Consider the following 21,961-nt stretch of genomic DNA (forward strand, 5'->3'; position numbering starts at 1 on the left):
TTAAGTTATGCTTCTGATCATCCTTGTAGGAATGGTGGACCATGATGTTCTCCCTTTATCAACTACATCGCTTGTTTGCTAATATTCCAGTATATATGGAAAAATAAAGCTGAGGGTAGGTTCAAACCATCACTGGTCAAGAGCGGTAAGGACAACTAGAGCTAGGACAGCAGCGGAAGGTGAAATTATTGAAAGTTACAGAGAGCAAGTAGGAGAAAAAACTGATCCAGAATAGCAACTCAAGCTGAAGTTTATTTTATGGAATGTAGAGCAAAAGTAAAGACACATTGATTAACAGTAGGATAGCAGCTGAAAGTAAATTTTCCTTTATGGAATGTAAAGCAAGTAAAGGCCAACTGGAGCTAGAATGGCAGCAGAAGATAAAGTTTCCTTCATGATATATAGAGCAAGCAGAGGCCAATTGAAGTTAGGCTAGCAGCTGAAAGTAAAGCTTAATTTATGGAATGAAGAGCAAGTAAAGGCCAATTGAAGCTAGAATAGCACCGCAAGGTAAAGTTTATTTTATGGAATGTAGTACAAATAGCCAACTGCCACAGAAGCTGAAGATAAAGTTCCTTAATGGTATATAAAGCAAGTAGAGGTCAACTGGAGCTAGGACAGCAGCTGAACATGAAGTTTCCATAATGGAACAATAAGGCCAACTAGAGGTAGGACAGCAGCAGAAAGTAAAGTTTCTTTATAGAAAGTACAGCAAGTAGAGGCCAAGGGTGTCTAGAATAGCAGCTGAAAGTAAAGTATCCTTAATGGAGCATACAGCAAGTTAAGGCCAACTGGAGGTAGGACAGGAGCTGAACGTGAAGGTTCTTTTACGGAATGCATAGTAAACAAAGTCCAAAAGGAGCTTGATTATTAGTTAAAAGTGAAATTTTCTTAATGGTATATTGAGCACTCAGAGGCCAACTGGAGCTAAGAGAGCAACTGAAGGAGAAGTTTCCTTAATTAAACATAGAGCAAGTAGAGGCCAACTGCATGTAGGACAGCAGCTGAATGTGAAGTTTCTTTTATGGAATGTAGAGTAAATAAAGGCCAACTGGCGCCAGGATAGCAGCTGAAGGTGAAGATTCATAGAGCTAAAATAGCAACTGAAAGTTAAGTGGCCTTAATGGATGGATATATATATATATATATATCGTGGAGGCCCACTGGAGTTAGGACAGCAGCTGATGGTAAAGTTTTTTTTTTCCCAATGGAATATAGAACAAATTAAGGTCAAGTTGAGTTAGGATGGCAGCTGAAGGTTTCCTTTTTTTAAATTGTAGAACAAGTTACTTCAACTTGAACCCAAGTATTTCATTTTATATAAAAGATGTATAAGAATATTACTGTCCTTGTATTTACAATCTTTTTTTATTGCTTTTAGGCCTTTGGTTTCACAACTTGAACTCAAGTTTATGTTCTTGGTAAGCAATTCCTGTCTACTCCTAATCCACGACCAAGCTTGACGCATGTGGGTGAATCACCAAACATATTTTCCAGCTCTGTCGGAGAAGAAACATATGTTATTGGGCAATGATTGGAAATAGAAAAAGGGAAGGAAACTTATGACAACCTTAGGCAGAGGGTGGTGGCAGTAGATCAGAGCTGCGTCATTTTCTATCAGCTTTATCATAAACTTTTCTCCATGGACAAGTCCTTTTCTGTACAATGTTTTTGATAGCTTTAAAGGTTTGTAATCGAAAATGGCTCAGTCTTTGTTTGCAGGTAGAACGAGGGATTGCTGGTCAATGTTGTGTGTGAAGATGAAATATTCCTTGAGAACCTCTCCTAAAAGTATATTGAAGGTCCCCTGTTTAGAGGGCACAATAAAGACACGGCCAATACTCTATCAGATGAAGAAAACATCCCCATATACAACGGTGATCTACGCAGCCATCTCATGCTCCCGGCTCGGGACAACTTTAAGATTTTCCTGCTTTTCATTTAACTTGTGTGTCTCTGTTTTTTTTTCATCCTCAACCTTGATCTTGTCTTTGTGACGTATCACACAGAAAAGAGCTATAAAGAAGATCAAAGCTCCTATTTCGAAGAGAATCTGCAAGCCGATGTACCTGTGGAGAATAAAAGCCAAATGAGAAACACTGGAGATGATAAAACACTCAGCAGAACACAGTATAGCAGCATTGTTATTATGCATGGAAAGCAAGAATCAACAGTATTTCAGAACAGCTAAATATACAAAAAATACCATGTCTAATGCAGAAGGTTACAAAGGACAGCAAAGAAAAATGTTCTACTAAACTCTGCTCTGCCAAATCCATCCATTGGCTGTTATTATAAGAAAAAAAGTTCATAAAATACAGAACTAAAAATACAAAAGTATAGGTAGAATTATATTGGACCCCATGTAAAAGAATATACCTACGAAAATATAGATCACTATGTGAAACAATAAAGCTACAATAAAACTTCTCTTATGCACAATAATATAACTACTATAATACTCCCTCCTATGTACAAGAATATAACTACTATAATACTGCTCCTATGTACAAGAATATAACTACTATAATACTGCTCCTATGTACAAGAATATAACTAGTATAATACTGCCCCCTATGTACAAGAATATAACTGCTATAATACTGCTCCTATGTACAAGAATATAACTAGTATAATACTGCCTCCTATGTACAAGAATATAACTACTATAATACTGCCTTCTATGCACAATAATATAACTACTATAATACTGCCACCTATGTACAAGAATATGACTACTATAATACTGCTCCTATGTACAAGAATATAACTACTATAATACTGCTCCTATGTACAAGAATATAACTAGTATAATACTGCCTCCTATGTACAAGAATATAACTACTATAATACTGCCTTCTATGCACAATAATATAACTACTATAATACTGCCACCTATGTACAAGAATATGACTACTATAATACTGCCTCCTATGTACAAGAATATAACTACTATAATACTGCTCCTATGTACAAGAATATAACTACTATAATACTGCTCCTATGTACAAGGATATAACTACAATAAAACTTATCTTATGCACAAGAATATAACTACTATAATACTGCTCCTGTGTACAAGAATATAACTACTATAATACTGCTCCTATGTACAAGAATATAACTACTATAATATTGCCACCTATGTACAAGAATATAACTACTATAATACTGCTCCTATGTACAAGGATATAACTACTATAATACTGCTCCTATGTACAAGGAAATAATTACTATAATACTGCTCCTATGTACAAGAATATAACTACTATAATACTGCCTCCTATGTACAGGAATATAACTACTATAATACTGCCTCCTATGTACAAGAATATAACTACTATAATACTTCTCCTATGCAAAAGAATATAACTCCTATAATAATGCTCTTATGTACAAAAATATAACTACTACAATACTGCCTCCTATGTACAAGAATATAACTACTATAATACTGCCTCCTATGTACAAGAATATAACTACTATAATACTGCCTCCTATGTACAAGAATATAACTACTATAATACTGCTCCTATGTACAAGAATATAACTGCTATAATACTGCTCCTATGTACAAGAATATAACTGCTATAATACTGCTCCTATGTACAAGAATATAACTACTATAATACTGCCTCCTATGTACAGGAATATAACTCCTATAATAATGCTCTTATGTACAAAAATATAACTACTACAATACTGCCTCCTATGTACAAGAATATAACTACTATAATACTGCCTCCTATGTACAAGAATATAACTACTATGGGGGCGGAGTTTGGCCGCTGAGCTGCATGGCTGCCGGTGACTGAGCTCCTCATCCTAGCCGGCACAAACCCCCTTTTATAGCACCTTTTAGAAGCTTGAAATGGGCAAAGTGGAGAGAGATCGCCCCAGGGAACCTGCTGACCCACCTGTGAGCCGCTCTAAACAGCCTGACATGGAGAAATTCCTGAGGAAAGCTGCCAAGGGCACCGCTGCTGGGACACCTAAGATGGCGCCGGCTCCTTCTATTCATTCCGATCCGGATGAATTTTCGGAAGCGGGAAGTATTTCGGATGCTTCCGAATATAAAAATCGCAAGCGGGGAGCGAATCTTTCAAAAGCGATCCTTCGCGAAATTTTGGACTCTGCGCTAGCTCCCCTGAAGCAGGACTTGACTGAAATAAAGACCGATCTCCGATCCATCGGCCAGAGAGTCGCTGCACTGGAAAACTCGCAAGACGCGATTATTCGCTTCGGTGAGGAAACATGCTCCACCCTCGGATCGCATAAAGATCTTCTTAACGATGCCCTCCTGCGAATTGAGGATCAGGAAAATCGCAGCCGTAGACGTAATATTCGCATCCGCGGCCTCCCTGAAATATTCGCATCGGAAGTTCTTGAAAAAATCGCGAAAGAAATATTCGCGAATCTTTTAACTCCAGAAAGAGCAGCAAATATTGTCATTGAACGCATACATCGCGCTCTTCGCCCCAAGCCAAAGGCTTCAGACCCTCCGAGAGATGTTGTCTGCGGTATCCTCAGTTTTGTGGACACTGCGGCTCTATTGAAAGCCAGTAGAGAGGCGGACCGCCTGGAATATGAAGGCTCGCAGCTGCAGTTCTTTCAGGACTTGGCACCTTCCACGTTGGCAAAGAGACGTATTTTGCGTCCGCTTCTTGAAGTTCTTAAATCTTCCGGGACCCAGTTCCGCTGGCTGTACCCCTTTGGCTTGGCCGTCGTCAAAAACGGACGGCAGATCACCATACGCACGCCTCAGGACCTATCCGGGGCCTGGGTCCCACTGGGTATTGCTCCAATTGAAATTCCGTCCTGGATGCCGGCAGACCAGGGAGATCCTATACCCTCGCCTCCGACTGCAGACACCTGGTCCCTTGTGCCTGCCGGGAAGAAATCCCGACCCAGTCAGAGTTCCCAGGCCTCCGCTGCTGCGGGTCGCTCTCCTCATCGCTGATTCTTCTCTGCTACGTTGGCCACCATTTTCGCCGTTCACAGTTCAGGTGTTCTCCTGAAGTGGACCTCCGGAAGTTACGGCTTTCTCCTGTTATATTGTTCAGGACATGCATAGGAGCCGTCTAGCCTTTTGACATGGCCTTTCTAGGTGTATCCAGGCCTTTGTTCACCTCCCTGAGGACTTCGCCCTCCTGATTGTTATCTACCTCTTCCCTCCCACCCCCTCTGCACAGGGGATTTGTTTGCCGTTGTTTCCCTCATTGACTTCCTTGTTACCTGATGGCCTTTTCATGGCCTCTCCCAGCTCTACGAGACCCCCCGCCTGATGGATCCCGGCACCAGGCCGTGATGAGAAAGGATCCTCTGATTCCCAGGCGCTCCGTGGAGCTCTTAGTTCTGCATTCTGTGATTATGATTTACTGTTTGCATTATTGTCTCCCTTCTTTTGCCCTCATGTGTTTCCCCTTCTGTGTCCTCTTATCCCATCCTAATGTTCTTACTTGGTTCGCTCAGATTATGATTGCTTTGTGCTTTCCTGCTGACTTAACATGGCTTCTCTTATAGTTTCTTCCCTTAATGTCCGGGGCCTGAACGAGCCGTGCAAAAGATCCCAGGTGATTTCCTTACTACTAAAAGACAAAGTCTCAATAGCCTTTTTTCAAGAAACACATTTCCGGGCAGGTAAGATTCCCAATCTTCCTTCCAAACAGTTCACTCAGTGGTTCCACAGCGCACAGGCCTCCGCTAGCCGGGGTGTCAGTATTGCCATTCACAAGCAGGTACCCTTTGCGGTTACAGCCTCCTCTTCGGATCCTGATGGCCGGTACTTATTTGTGAAGGGCTCTATAGCGGGCACACCGGTTACACTGGCCAATATTTACGCGCCGAATAGGGGACAGGTTGCATGGCTGGTTCAGACCCTCGCTGCGCTGGCTGCATTCAAACAGGGTATGGTAATTCTGGGGGGAGATTTTAATGTGACCCTAGACCCACTTCTGGATTCCTCCTCGGGGAAATCGGCTATCACTCACGTACGTCTTAGACGCCTGAAGGTGGCTCTGCGTAAACTAGGTGTTATTGATACCTGGCGTACCCTGAACCCCACGGGTCGTGACTACTCGTTCTACTCCCATGCCAAGTCCTCACACCACAGATTAGACTATGTCTTTCTCTCCTCTGAGCATGTCAAACAAATTGTAAACACCCGAATAGGCAACATCACGTTGTCGGACCACGCCCCTGTCTTTCTGACAGTTTCGCTGTCCACTCTCCCTACACGGGAATGGAACTGGCGTCTCAATGAGACCATCATCCAGGACCAGGTGTCATCGGGGAAAATAGCCACCTCCCTCCAGGAGTTCTTTAGTACTAACACCGCAGGTCCCTCCCCTCCCTCCCCCGCTGTAATCTGGGAAACCCACAAGGCCGTGATCCGTGGAGAGCTCATCGCTCTCGGCTCCCATCTTAAAAAACAAAGGGCCCAGGCCATGTCCACCCTCCTATCCCGTATCGCCACCCTCGAGCTCAGCCATAAGCAATCCCAAGCGTTAAGCCTTGCGGAGGAGCTTTCTGTCGCGCGATCTCAATTAAAAGATATGTTGAACGTTACTTCAGCTAAATTACTCCTTCGTGCGCGCTTCAAATCCTACGCACATGGCGACAGAGGGAACAGACTTATGGCGGCGCTAACTAAACAACAATTTTCTGACTCCTTCATTCCGGCGATCAAAGATGCGGCGGGCAATCACCTTAAGTCTACCCCTGATATAGCCAAAGCATTTTGTGCCTTCTACGAAGACCTTTACAACCTCCCGCCCCCTCCTGGGTCATCTCCCTGCTCCGTCGCGGAGGCCTCGAATAAATTCCTCTCCTCCCTTCAGCTTCCCTCTATATCCCCGGATCAGTCCTCCCAACTATTAGCTCCCATCTCTGGCCCGGAAGTCCTGAAAGTCCTAGCCACTATCCCCTCCGGTCGCAGTCCCGGCCCTGACGGTTTCACCATCTCTTATTATAAAACTTTTAAATCTGTCCTAGCCCCTCAATTTAGCTCCCTATGTAATTATCTCCTGGGTGGTGGCCACCTCCCTGCCCAGTCACTCACAGCCCACATCACCATTATCCATAAGGAGAATAAAGACCCGTTGCAATGTGGCAGTTACCGCCCTATCTCCCTACTAAACACGGACATTAAATGGTGGGCTAAGATCCTGGCTCAACGGATTCAAACAGTTCTCCCGGATGTTATTCACAAAGAACAAGTTGGCTTTGTCTCTGGCAGACAGGGTAATGAGAATACTGTTCGCCTCCTTCATCTCATGAACTGGGCACGGTCTACCTCTACCCCGCTAGCTCTGCTGAGCACTGATGCAGAGAAAGCTTTTGACAGAGTGAGCTGGCAGTATATGTCACTGGCTCTGTCGAAATTTGGCTTTCCTGACCAACTCATTTCCGCTATCCTCTCTCTGTACTCTGCCCCCTCTGCCAGGGTCAAAGTCAACGGCACTCTTTCACCCGCCTTTGCCATTACTAATGGCACTAGGCAGGGTTGCCCTCTCTCCCCCTCGCTTTTTGTGATAGTCATGGAAACTCTCCTGTGCAAAATCAGGCAAGATCCCGATATTGAAGGTCTCCAGAGAGCCTCCCACACTCACCTCACGGCGGCTTTTGCAGACGACCTCCTTATTATGATCACGAACCCTGAGACATCCTTCCCCCGGCTACACTCTATATTTGAAGAATTCGGTTGGGTCTCCAATTTCAAGATCAACTATAGCAAATCCCTTGCCCTGAATGTTACATGTAAACCCGCTCTTGTTGCGTCGCTTAAACGCTCCACCCCCTTCACTTGGGCCGCTCGGGACATCACATTTTTGGGGATTCACGTCTCTGCGAATCTGAATGACCTTTACAGCCTTAATTACACCCCTATGCTCAACTCAATTAAATCCCATCTACAGTCGGTAAAACTTCCCTTCATCTCCTGGATAGGCAGGAAGAATTATCTCAAGACCTTCATTGTCCCCAAACTCCTATACCTGCTGCAGACGTTGCCCATATGGCTCCCGCGCTCGTACTTTACAGAGTTGCGTAGGAGATTCTCCCTTTTCCTCTGGTCGAACAAACCATCTAGGATAGCTTACTCCACATTGACGAGGGAAAAGAGGTTTGGTGGCTTCGGCCTTCCCGATGTCCACCTGTATTACACTGCCACGCACCTAAATAGGTGCTTCTCTCTTCTTTCCCGAAGCCCCCCAAATCTATGCGCAGCTCTAGAGCGAGGCCTCGTTACATACAAAGATTATCTCGTCCTGTGGGGGGTCCGTAGCTGTACGCCCTCACATTCCTTTGCCTCCCCCATTTGGAAGGGCATGCTCGTTGAATGGGCTAAACTCTATAGATCTAAAGATCTGAGATTCCCGAATCCTCGCCTCCCTCTGCACTTATTGCAAAACTTAGTTCATCCCGAGACCACTGCCCCTTCAGGTGTTTGGTATCAGTTGTCTAACCACACACTACAGGAGGTTGTATCTGCGAGTGGGGACTTGGCATGGGACACGATTCGGGCCTTGCCTGAGGTTCGAAAGCAATCCTTCTTGGCTCTCGCTGCCTTTCGCAAGGATATTGCGATTTTGAAACTCCCTCCCTTCTGCACGGAAGAATCCACCTGGCTGGAAAAGAAACTAGATATGCCGATCCCCCCGAAGAAGCCCCTGTCAACTCTCTACAAGGAGTTACTCTCTTCCACACCCCCAGTACTATCCTTTTTAGTGGCCTGGGAGAAGGAGCTCTCGTACCCCCTCTCAGAACCCGAAAAAGCATTTATCCTCTCCAACTCTCACGGATTCAGTCGTTGTATCAAAATACAGGAAAATTCCTTTAAGCTTCTTACGCGTTGGTACAAAACGCCTGAATTCCTCCATAATCTTAATCACGAAATACCCGATCAGTGCTGGAGGTGTGGAACAGAGAAGGGGTCCCTATCTCACATATGGTGGTCCTGCAGTCTAATCCGTCCCTTCTGGACACAGATTGAGAGCCTAATCGGGCGCATTTGCGGCTCCCCTATAAGGCTAGATGCGCAATTAGTCCTGCTTTGGTGCCCCAATATAACCCTCGCCCCTTCTAAAAACAACCTACCAACGTTACTTCTAACTGCTGCCCGCCTGCTAGTCCCCCTGCTGTGGAAGAACGACTCTGCACCTACGCTGCTGATGTGGCAAGAGAAAGTGGATCAGATATGTCGTTTTGAAGAACTGGCTCACTGGGAATCTCACACTCGCCCTCGTTTTCTGGACATATGGAGTCCCTGGAAAGCCTATCGCCACCCGGCGTCTTGAAAGACCCTGTCATGATCTGACTGACACCGCCATTATTGAACCCATCACCCCCCCCCTCCCTCCCTCTCCCTCCCTCCCTTCTTCTTGTTTGGTATTTCTTTATCCCTGTCCGTTGTCCTGTTTGTCTATTTGTGTTCCCCCCCCCCCTTCATTTGTTTGACTTTTGTTATATTTGATTGCACTATTCTGATGCCATCTGCGTATGGCGTTTGCTGTATTGTGGCACTTTATATCTATTTGCTTTCTCAATAAAAAGAGATTTGGTTAAGAATATAACTACTATAATACTGCCTCCTATGTACAAGAATATAACTACTATAATACTGCTCCTATGTACAAGAATATAACTACTATAATACTGCCTCCTATGTACAAGAATATAACTACTATAATACTGTCTTCTATGTACAAGAATATAACTACTATAATACTGCCTCCTATGTACAAGAATATAACTGCTATAATACTGCCTCCTATGTACAAGACTCTAACTACTATAATACTGCCTCTATGTACAAGAATATAACTACTATAATACTGCTCCTATGTACAAGAATATAACTACTATAATACTGCTCCTATGTACTAGACTATAACTACTATAATACTGCTCCTATATACAAGAATATAACTACTATAATACTGCCTCCTATGTACAGGAATATAACTACTATAATACTGCCTCCTATGTACAAGAATATAACTGCTATAATACTGCTCCTATGTACAAGAATATAACTACTATAATACTGCTCCTATGTACAAGAATAAAATTACTATAAAACTACACCCCTCAAGGTATTTAAAACTGATTTTACATACGTTGTTAACGCTTTAGGTGTTGCACAAGAGTTATTGGCAAATGGGGATGAAATTTGAGATTTTTTTTGCCTAATTTTCCATTTTAACCCATTTTTTCCACTATAAAAGCAAGGGTTCACAGCAAAACAAGACTGTATCTTTATTGCCCCGACTGCCGTTTACAGAAACACCCCAATGTGGCTGTAAACTACTCTATGGCCACACGGCGGGGCGTAGAGGGAAAGGAGCGCCGTGTGGGTTTTGGAGGGCTGATTTTTATGGACCGGTTTATTTACACCGTGTCCTGTTCAACCCCCCTGATGCACCCCTGGAGTAGAAACTCCCTAAAAGTGACCCCATTTTGTAAACAACGGGATAAGGTGGCATTTTTTTGGGGACTATTTTTAGGGTACATATGATTTTTGGTTGCTCTATATTACATTTTTGTGAGGCATGGTTACCAAAAATCGAAATTCTGAAATTTCATCTCCATTTGCCATTAACTGTTGAGGAACACCTAAAGGGTTAATAAAGTTTGAATACCTTGAGGGGTGTAGTTTCTTAGATAGGGTCACTTTTAGGGAGTTTCTACTCTAGGGGGCATCAGGGGGGCTTCAAAGGGACATGGTGTCAATAAAAAAGGCCATCAAAATCGGCCTTCCAGAAACCATGTCGGTCCTTTCCTTTTGCGCCCTGCCTTTTACTGATACAGCAGTTTACGACCACAAATGTGGCATTTCTGTAAACTGCAGTATCAGGGTAATAAATATTAAGTTTTGTTTAGGTGTTAACCCTTGTTTTGTCACCGGAAAAAACGGATTGAAATGGAAAAGTGCCAAAAATAGCGGTTTTGGCACCGTTTTTTTTTTTACCGTGTTAATCTGGGGGGTTAGGTCATGGGATATTTTTATAGAGGAGATTCTTATGGACGCGGCGATACCTAATAAGTCATTTTTTTACATTTACTTAAGTTTTTGACAGTATTTTCTTTTTTGATACAAATTTTTTTTTGTATCTCTAAAGTCTAAGTGTCATGTTTTATTTTTTTTTATCCGATTATCTTATGTGGGGGCTCATTTTTTGCGGGATGAGCGGATGGTTTTATTGGCACTATTTTGGGGGCTATATGACTTTTTATCGCTTGCTATTAAACTTTTTGTTATGTAAGGTGACAAAAAAAAAATCTTGTTTTGCACCTTTTTTTTTTTTTTCCTGGACCATGTTAATCTGGGGGGTTAGGTCATGGGGTAGTTTTATAGAGGAGATTTTACCGACGTGGCGATACCTAATATGTCTACTTTTAATAAATTATTTTCGTTTTTTTGGGTGTCTCAAGTCTGAGAACCATAGTTTTTTATCCGATGTCAGTGCTAAATTGGGATATAAATTTAGTACTGCATGGAAGTGTGATACTCCCTGAAGCAACCGTCAATGCAGAGGCCCGGATGATCGGGGCACGTGTCACACTGAGTGGTGGTGTCCTTCCGTATCCCCCTCCTGCGACACACTCTGCACTTTTTTGGGGTTCGTCCCTTCTTTCCAGTATGGGGGACCCGGGCGCCTCCAGTTCCCGAGGTACTCCGGCCTGCTCTTTCCCGGTCCGAATAGATCAGGGCCTTGAGGACTGCCTCATAGAATTGGAGGAATGTCCCTGTGTTTCCAGCGCTCCAGGACAGCACAAAAGAGTTGTACATGGCAACCTGTACCAAGTAGACCGCAACTTTTTTGTACCATGCCCGGGTTTTGCGCATGGCGTTATATGGCTGGAGGGCTTGATCAGAGAGATCAACTCCTCCCATATGCCGATTGTAGGCGACGATACAATCGGGCTTGAGGACCGTTGCCGCGGTACCCCGCACAGGGACAGGGGTGATGCCGTTACCATGAATTGTGGACAGCATAAGGACATCCCTCCTGTCCTTATATCTGACCAGCAACAGGTTTCCAGTGGTAAGGGCATGGGTCTCACCCCTGGGGATAGGTACCTGGAGGGGTAACCCTTATCCAGCAGTGGGTACATAAGGTCCCACACAAGTTTCCCGCTAACACCCAGAGTGGCGGGACATTCTGGGGGTTGAATCCGGGAATCTCGCCCCTCGTATACACAAAATTTGTAAGTGTACCCTGAGGTACTCTCACAAGGTTTGTACAGCTTCACGCCATATCTCGCCCGCTTGGAGGGCACATACTGGCGGAAAATGAGTCTCCCCTTGAACGTAATGAGAGACTCATCAACCGCGACCTCCCTTTCAGGTGCATAGGCCTCCATGAATTTGGCCCCAAAGTGATCGATGACCGGTCATGGGCAGGATCACCTCGGGGGGGACAGACGGTCATGGGCAGGATCACCTCGGGGGGGACATGCTGCATTATCTGAATAATGCAGACATTTTCGGATGGCCTCAAACCGGGAGCGTGTCATGGCCGTACTGTAAAGTGGGGTCTGGTATAGGACGTCCCCGCTCCAGTACAGCCTGGCACTGGGTTTCTTGACCAGGCCCATATGCAGCACGAGGCCCCAAAATGTCCTTATTGCGGCAGCACCCCTGGGGGGGTCTAGGGTCACACAGCTGTGCTATGGACCCCAGACACCCTAACTTAGGGTGATGCATCAAAAGTTTACCAAACTAACTTTCCCTTTATTTTCCCTGCCTAACCCAAACTTTCCCCATGCTTTCCCTATGTACCTGATAGGGGGTGCTGGGGCACAGATCAGGTCCTGGGGGCACAGATTGGGTGCTGCTGGCAGCGATCGACGAGACGGGTGCAGGCAGCTCCTCTCTCCTCCGGAACACAAAAGGAGGAGGAGAGGAGCGCTTGCATCATTTGAATTTCGCGCCGTCCAGCCCACCAACCAATCAGAGGCGATCCTGAGAGGTGATGTCACCATCACCTCTCAGGATCGCTGGATGGTGATTGGTGGGGTGAAATCACACCACCATCACCATCCTGTTCCGGATTATCGGGTCTTCAGAGACCCGAATAACCCAGAAACGCAGAAAACTGCAGGTCTGAATTGACCTGCGGTTTTCTGCGATCGCATACATGGGGGGGGGGGTCACAGGACCCCCCCGGCGCATTTGCCCCTGGTGCCTGCTCAATGATTTGAGCAGGCACGGGGTTCCGATCGCCGCCCGCCGGTGATCGAAAATACACAGGGTGTACAGGTATGCCCTGTGTCCTTAAGTACCAGGACATAAGGGCGTACCTGTACGCCCTATATCCGGAAGAGGTTAATATATTTTTTTGTACATGGGGCAACATTATTGTTGTTATATGGTAAATATTGTCTGTAGGTTGCATCGTTTTACATTTACAGTGATATATACATGGCTATAAGTAACTGTATTTTGTCAAACATTTACTTGAGGCAGGTATTTATCATAGCAGTTGTCAGTTCCTTTTAGCAACAGGTTTAAAAAAAAATTCTCTCATGAAGGATCACAATGGGGAGACTGACATCTCTTCTCTATCCTGTGGTATAATGGAAGATCTTTATCTGTGGAGATCTCCTCATACTCATGATTTGGATGGCCACTTACCTTTGCCTCAGCAGATCGGTATTATAATATTGGCAGGCTGCTTTGGCTCCACACTTCTTTCCCCATAGTGTGCAGGTGCTATCAATCATACTGCCGAACATGACAGGACCCGGCAGCCAGGCTGGAAAATGGGAAATACATAAATCATCCGCAAAGTAAAGAATAAACATGAATAATCTCTAGAATATTTATTCTGATTTTAGTTACAATTAGAGATCAGCAAAGATCTGAAAAATTTAATTTGCTGCATCGGCAAATTTCACAAAGAAATTTGATTTATGACGAATGACTTTGTCACGAAGGACATTCCTTTGTATGTGGTGGACGCAATGACAGGGAATGGCGATTGCGCTGCACTCCGTCATTGAACCCTTCAAATGCCGCATTCATCACTGATCGTGGTATCTGACATTAAAATCAAGGCCTTTCAGGGCCTAATCCATTTAACAAAGTTAATTAATAAATACATACTCACCCGATCCTTTTGATCGCGGAGATGCTGTCACAGCCATTTTGATTGAAGACACTGCGTGAAATCTACAGTCAAGATGGCTGTGATGGCCTATTTGCGCTCAAATGTATGAGGTGAGCATGTGTTTGGAACGCAAACAACTGGACACTAGCGACTGGGATACAAACCAAGGAAAAGTGAGCAAGAGAGAGAACCCAGTACACAAATGTGTGTTTCTTAAAAATATATTGTCACGGCCAGATGATGTTGGTCGCTGCTCGACCAGGACGACAGAATTAGGGAGCAGGTCACCTCCTATCACATCCCAAATTCTGACCCTGTCTCCAAGCCGTATGAGCCGACCCTGATGGTAGGAGGGCTCATACACCGTAACCTATAGTCCCTACTAGCCCTCAGGGTGGCCCTGAACTAGGAGCAGACTAAGACAACCTGTTCCTCCTGGATACGGAGGAACAGGAGTCTCACTGGCCAAGCTGCAAGGAGATGGGGTACATAAACAGACATATGGATATGGCAGGAGAACTACTCTAGTTCAAACCTTCCTGCCAAAGCCTTGCTGACTGGATCCCGTGCTCACAAGCTGATGTCCACACCATACATAAATGGACACAGCCTACACACATACACACACAGGAACCCAGATCCATAGCTGCATTAAACATGAAAGGAAAACGACATCAACTTACCATCACATATAAACATTTATGACCACAAGGGTGGCCCTCACTGGCAGATGGTATATAACCAGGAAGATGACTCCAGCTTACAAACAAGGCTGGAGTACCCCTCAGACTTCTGATCTAAACTGAGGCTAAATAGCCCATGTAGCCACACCCACACACAGACACACCCAGTGTTCACACACAAAGAAGGGAGTTAACCCTTCCTACACCAGGCAAGGGAAGACAGCCACTTAAAGGGGAAGTGCACACATACAGAAACCTGTGAACACCAAAACAACAAAAGTGCACACATACAAAGACAGGTTGCCTGGTGCAACCGCATGCACTTTACAGCAAGCTGCCTAGCACCAGCTCAGGCTGCTATACTGCCACATACATTATGTTGCCAGCGGCAACCACTGGTGAGGCAACATACTACAGCCCTCTCCTGTGATTGACAACAAGACAAGACCGCAGGCAACTGCATGCGGTTTAGGAGTCACGGCCATAACCATGGTCGTGACATATATTAGGGGTACTCTTTCTCATTATGGCGAGCCCCTAGTATGCCAAGTACATGTACTTAATATTGTCGGCCAGGTGATGCCCCTCTGGGTTTCTGGGAAACATATTCAAATTAGCTTTCCTAAACCTGTCTCATGCCAGTAGATGTTAGACCTGATAATTTGCATATATTTTCCCCAGGAATCAAGTGGAGCATTGTCTAGCATGCAATAGTCATCACGTATATCATCCAGTTTCCATAATAGAAATTGTACCCAACCAGCACTTCTCCCCATTGCCTTTTACCTAGAAAAACTGCTTATCTGATAAAGAGGTCTTGTTCTGAAAGAGCTAGTTTGCAGATGTGAGGCTGGCTTAGCTTTTTTTCTAGTTTTGCTACATATGCATGTTTTAAAGGCAGGAAAGCATCTCTGCCAATCCACTGTGTGAAAACAAAGCTGTGCTCCCATTGCTGCTGTGTTCTCTTTACTGTTTATTTACTTGCTGTGCAGCAGCAAATAAGTATAATGATAGCTCCTGCCGTTTCACTTCAATGGGACAGTCCTTCCTATTCATCTGAGAATACAGCACCTCAGTATTTTTATAAATTTTTTCAGTCACATTTTTGGATCAACTATAGATGAACCAGAGAGACCTCCAAGGTAACATTCAGCTGAAAGTGAGACAAGAGAATTACAACATCCCACAACGCTTACAACTCTCTTAATGAAACATACAAGCTAGTTCTCTTTCTAGAAAGACAAGGAAACCAGAACATCTCAAGAGAAACTTGTCCTACTTGGTTGCTCTTGTTGTAGTTGTTAATGGGGTCTTGTGTTGTAATTCTCTTGTCTCACTTTCAGTTGAATGTTACTTTGGAGGTCTCTCTGGTTCATCTGAACGTGATCCAAAATAGTGAGATAGAATTGCTAAAGGTGTTGTCTGTTTTTGCTATATGGATGATGTATCCTAAGGAGAATATGAAGCAGCCATCCCATTGAAGTGAATTGGGACAGCAGGAGCTATAAGTATAACTACTGGCTACTGCACAGCAGTTAACTCTTACAATTAAAGGAACACAGCATCCACATAACTGCTATTGTTATAGCATTTTCACATAGGGTTGCTTTCCAGCCATTTAAGCAAGCTTACATAGCAAAGCAATGAAAAAAAGCTAAGCCAGCCTCACATCTGCATCTAGCTCTTTCAGGACAAAAACCCTTTATCATAGAAATGAAGATAAGAACAGCTTTTCTTGTGGCAAGGCCTTAAGGGGGACCTCTGGGTGGATACTATTTCTATTATAGAGACCGGTTGATATATACGTGATGACTTTTGTAGACTAGACAATGCTCCTCTTGATTTCTGGGAAAATGTATGCAAATGATCATGTCTAACATCTATTGGCATCAGCTAAGTTTAGGAAAGCTAATTTCAATATTTATTTGATATATTTATCACAAAAACCCAGAGGTGCATCACCTGGCCTACAATATTACATACATGTACTCAGCATACTAGGGGCTCTCCATAATTAGAAAGACTACCCCTTAGACAATGCACATATATTGTTGAGGTCCATACATTTGTATTCTAGGCTCTCTCTGTGGCTCACCCAAAATGAATCACCAAAAATTCAATTTCCTGTAGATCTGATCTTTTTCAGAAATTTGGACCAAATCACTAACGGATAGAACCAGTTCGCTCATCCTTAAATGAGACATTAAACCTTTGGACACAATGGATGGAAATACAGGTTACAAGACACCAGGGACTAGAATACAATACTAAACTACTGAAGACCACAGACTGAAACATTCAATCCCTAGTACAACAGCTACAAAGCTTTTGGAACAGGCGACTATGTTATTGTAATCGGTTACCATGGACCGAGGACAGCACCGATCCCTGTGCCAGGGACTGTTTAGTCTAATATGAGGAAATAATTGTCCAGTGTGACGTCCCCGGAGCTGCTGTTTGGACAGGACAACTAAACTCAGCAGAAAACAAAGGACTCTTACCAAGGATCCTCAGGAGCATGAACTGTATGCCGATTGCCAGGGACTTTTCAGCAGGGTTAACGCTCCTGAAATATATGACAGGAAATAAATTTACATCTGACACCAACATTAACCTCTTGTGTCTCCGCAGCTCCTTCACTGATCTTATTCCGAGCCGTCCAGCTCAGGATAACATCACCTACCTACCCTATAGAGGGTAAGACCACCCTGACCTATCACAAATGAGGCGTCTGTAACTGAGGATCAGTACAGGATAAGTAATGTATGTACACAGTGACTGCACCAGCAGAATAGTGAGTGCAGCTCTGGAGTATAATACAGGATGTAACTCAGGATCAGTACAGGATAAGTAATGTATGTACACAGTGACTGCACCAGCAGAATAGTGAGTGCAGCTCTGGAGTATAATACAGGATGTAACTCAGGATCAGTACAGGATAAGTAATGTATGTACACAGTGACTCCACCAGCAGAATAGTGAGTGCAGCTCTGGAGTATAATACAGGATGCAACTCAGGATCAGTACAGGATAAGTAATGTAATGTATGTACACAGTGACTGCACCAGCAGAATAGTGAGTGCAGCTCTGGAGTATAATACATGAGGTAACTCAGGATCAGTACAGGATAAGTAATGTGTGTACACAGTGACTGCACCAGCAGAATAGTGAGTGCAGCTCTGGAGTATAATACAGGATGTAACTCAGGACCAGTACAGGATAAGTAATGTATGTACACAGTGACTGCAGCAGCAGAATAGTGAGTGCAGCTCTGGAGTATAATACAGGATGTTACTCAGGATCAGTACAGGAAAGTAATGTATGTACACAGTGACTGCACCAGCAGAATAGTGAGTGCAGCTCTGGAGTATAATACAGAATGTAACTCAGGATCAGTACAGGATAAGTAATGTATGTACACAGTGACTCCACCAGCAGAATAGTGAGTGCAGCTCTGGAGTATAATACAGGAGGTAACTCAGGATCAGTACAGGATAAGTAATGTATGTACACAGCCACTGCACCAGCAGAATAGTGAGTGCAGCTCTGGAGTATAATACAGGAAATAATGTACAGTATTATATTAATGACTCCTTTTAAACTGTATTATTACTTATAAACCAATCTTTACCTAAGTATCAGCATAAAGGATGGCGTCTGGGATGTACTGGCCAGTGTCCCAGCCAGGCAGGACAGGATCATGAAGGGCAGTAAGAGATGGTAACAGCTGGTTCCACATGACCCAGGAGTGGCTGAGTTTCCGGATCCTGGAGATGTTATACAGCGGCACCGGGTGTAATTCTGTAACCAAGAGGACAACACTGTGAAGGAGCCTATGATGGTGTTTAGTCCATGTTCAGACTGTGCAGGACCCCATTCCCAGACAGGTATTACGCTGAGTCTAACTCCAGTCTTCTCTCAGAGCCCAGAACTTAGATTTTTCTTAATTTGCCTTTTATCTTACATTGCCGAATTCTTGAAGGCCTAGTCATATAACTAACGCTCAAAGGGGTTGTCTCATGTAGACAACCTTAACCGGGTACCCCATTAGGTCAGTTGGGGTGTTCCACTGTCTGAACGTATCCAGAACCCCACAGCTCAGTACGTTGTGTAGTGGCCATTCTGCTCCCATTCACAGGAAAAGGAGTATCTGCTGCAATACCAGAGAATGGCCACTATACAGTATATGGCGCTGTTCCTGCTGCCAACAGCTGTTTGGTGGGGGTGTCGTGTGTCGGACCCTCGCCGATCTTATTGCGTTGACCCTTTCCTATGACACCCCATCAGTGCCTAGAGTATAAAACTATATTTTTCCTGCCACAGTAATATCTGTAATATCTGTGGTCATCTGAAGCTGCTCTATGATTTACAGTGATCATGTCATCATCGGATCTTCATACCCTCAGTCACTGCATAATGACATTTTCCGCATTCCCTTTCCACGAAGCTATACACCCTTATTGAGTATGTCAGAAAAAAGCGTAGAAACACAAGTTGCACCAAATTGCGCCACTATTTTTTTCGCAGAGCCGCAGACACTTTAGTAAATCTGGGCCACAATATATTGCAAAACTGTTCTCTGCATTAACTATAGAGGATAGTCCTATAACTCGCACTAAACATGATCCAGACCCCCCCAAGGATTGTGTCATGAGCGGGCAGTTACCGAGGAACAGGGTCCTGCAGGGTGGATCGCCCCTTTAATATCAGGATACAATTTCCCACCGAGGCCTGTGTATAATGACTTGATGCCGGGTTATAATGTTACGCTCGTTAGCCCTCCGGCCGCGTCTCGTGTTTGTACGGAAATTATATTTATTGACCGGCAGCAAAAAGCCATTATTAAAAAATAATGGAAACTCAGGCCGTGCCGGGTAATTGGTTTTATTTGGCAATTTTCAGTTCATTATTGTATCCATTTTGCATTCGTTACATTGTTTATCATTGTATCCGATAAAGCAGAATGGAAACAAAATCTGAAAACATGGAAAATCTGTTACATCTTACAGGGGTGCAAGGAAAAACTTCAAAGGGTATTCCGAGATTTTTTTTACTGATGACCTATCCTAAGGATAGGTCATCAGTATCTGTTCGGTGGGGGTCTCTCACTCCTGTGATCACCGCAACCTTCTCGCCAAGCATAGCGCCATACATTGTATAGTGGCCATGCTTGGTATCACAGCTTAGCCCCATTCACTTCTATGGGGCTGAGCTATGCCTGGGCCACATGACACGTGAACGTGTCGTCACTACCGTGAGCTCCGCTGCCTTCTCAAACATCTGATCAGCGGGGGTCCCGGGTGATCGGACTCCCAATGATCACATACACGTGACCTATCCAGAGGATCAATGATCAGCATAAAAATCTCAGAAAACCCCTTTAGGGATATATTCCACAAAGAGGATATCACCCAACTTTTCTTGACATCTGAATAGCCATGTAATACCAAAGAGAAGGTTTTCTCACTGTAGAAATGCATATTTGCTACAGAGGGGGCAAATGACAACCCCACTAACAGCAGGTATAGTGGTCAGATCAGTAGTCACCCAAGGAGAAGGAGGCAGGGGTGTAACTACCATAGTGGTAGACCATGCGACTGCTATGGGGCCCAGGGCAAGAGGGGGCCCAGTCTAAGTAGGGATAATCTCATCTTCTACTGGAGGTGAAAACTTGGTCAGGACTCTACCCTCTAAAGGAACAACTTTTAGCAAGTTAAGCAGTGGAAAATGGCCCATGGGTTATTGAAAAAGATTTGGGCAGAAACCCTTTTGTCCTAGGTGGGCAGCCTGGTCTGATCATGCTATAGGGCCCTTACTTCTCTATGTACGCCACTGGGATGAGGTAAGCTTACGAGGTAACAAACTGGTTGCTGCCGCCACCCTCTTTTGTGACTTAAAAGGGTTATCCTATGACTAATGTAAAAAATAAAAATAAGCCATCATATAGTAAATGAGAACAGCTTTCTAACAAAGCTGGAACCAGCCCTGTACCACAGATGGATCCAGAGATATCCCCATTCATTGCTCTACTAGATTTATATCAAGCTGGCAGCTCAGGGGAGTGTCTTTTCTGCAGCAACTAAAGGGGCGTGTCCATGCTCTCCCTATCGCAGCTCAGGGGGTGTGTCCACACTCTCCCTATCACAGCTCAGGGGGCGTGTCCATGCTCTCCCTATCACAGCTCAGGGGGCGTGCCCATGCTCTCCCTATCACAGCTCAGGAGACAGTTGAAGGATGAAACTGAGCATGTGCGACCATCTCAGTGAGCCGGACAAAGAAATAAGGAAAAGAACATACAGCAGGTGGCATATACGTGTACATTTTATTGAATACCTCAGCGGCTATGCTAAATTTTTAGCTGTTGGAGTTACGAGAACAGCTGGAGTGCTGGAGTTTGCTGATCCCAGATCTAGAGCATCATTATAAAAGGATAGTGATATATGGACGCGCTTGAACAACGCTGCTGTCAGTCACATTACAGCCTGAAATGGCTGGTAGCAGAGAGCAATGGCACATCTTCCCAGTACTTGCACTAGACTTTGAGTTCTGCTCTGGGTTGTCATCCTATAGTTTTGACTTTGTGATTATTGGAGACCCATCAGTCAGCGCCCACATTGTGAGTCACACATTGATTCATTTTCACCAGAGTTACTTTCTTGTTTTGAATTTAAGAATTCTGGAAGTTCTGAGTCGTTCCTCTGTACTGACGACATTCTGAGCTCTTTCACTTCTCAAGACATTCAGAATGCTAAACTGTTCACAAATTACAGAGCACCTGCCATTACAACTTATTTTCCATTAATTAGTAGCATTATTTTCCATTAATTTATTTTTCTTCTTGGTTAAGGGGAGTAGTTTGTGATCCCACGTGCTATTAATTGCACCGTGATCTCTCCAGAGCTCGCTCTACCTGAAGCTTGCTGTACTAAGTGGCTGCTGAATAAGTGGAGTTAAAGAACCGGAGTTTAAGACAAGGGCAAGTAACTAAGGTTTGATAGATTTTCCTTGCGTGTTGTTGGCTTGATTCTATCTAGTCCTCCAACTACAGCAGACAGGGTCTAATTCTAACCCATATTTACTGTTTTCCTTATTTACTGTTCATTCTCATCTAAAAATGTGCTCCATGAACAATGCTACCAAGTATGTGTCCTGTGCAGTGTGTCC

The 21,961-nt window shown here is 44.2% G+C and overlaps 1 protein-coding gene across 1 annotated transcript; it reads right to left on the minus strand.

Annotated features, from left to right (window-relative positions):
* Positions 1-234: 234 nt before the first annotated feature.
* On the minus strand, positions 235-18,593 carry LOC122933029 (solute carrier organic anion transporter family member 2B1-like). The gene is made up of 4 exons (XM_044287763.1): positions 18,429-18,593; positions 17,299-17,363; positions 13,640-13,760; positions 235-2,069 (listed from the first exon to the last, which is right to left on the minus strand). Exons 1-4 carry the CDS (start codon positions 18,497-18,499, stop codon positions 1,883-1,885), a joined length of 444 nt encoding a protein of 147 aa, XP_044143698.1. The 5' UTR covers positions 18,500-18,593; the 3' UTR covers positions 235-1,882.
* Between the last annotated feature and the right edge of the window lie 3,368 nt (positions 18,594-21,961).

The sequence above is a fragment of the Bufo gargarizans genome, chromosome 3 (assembly GCF_014858855.1).
Source record: "Bufo gargarizans isolate SCDJY-AF-19 chromosome 3, ASM1485885v1, whole genome shotgun sequence".
In the NCBI taxonomy this organism is placed as follows: domain Eukaryota; kingdom Metazoa; phylum Chordata; class Amphibia; order Anura; family Bufonidae; genus Bufo; species Bufo gargarizans.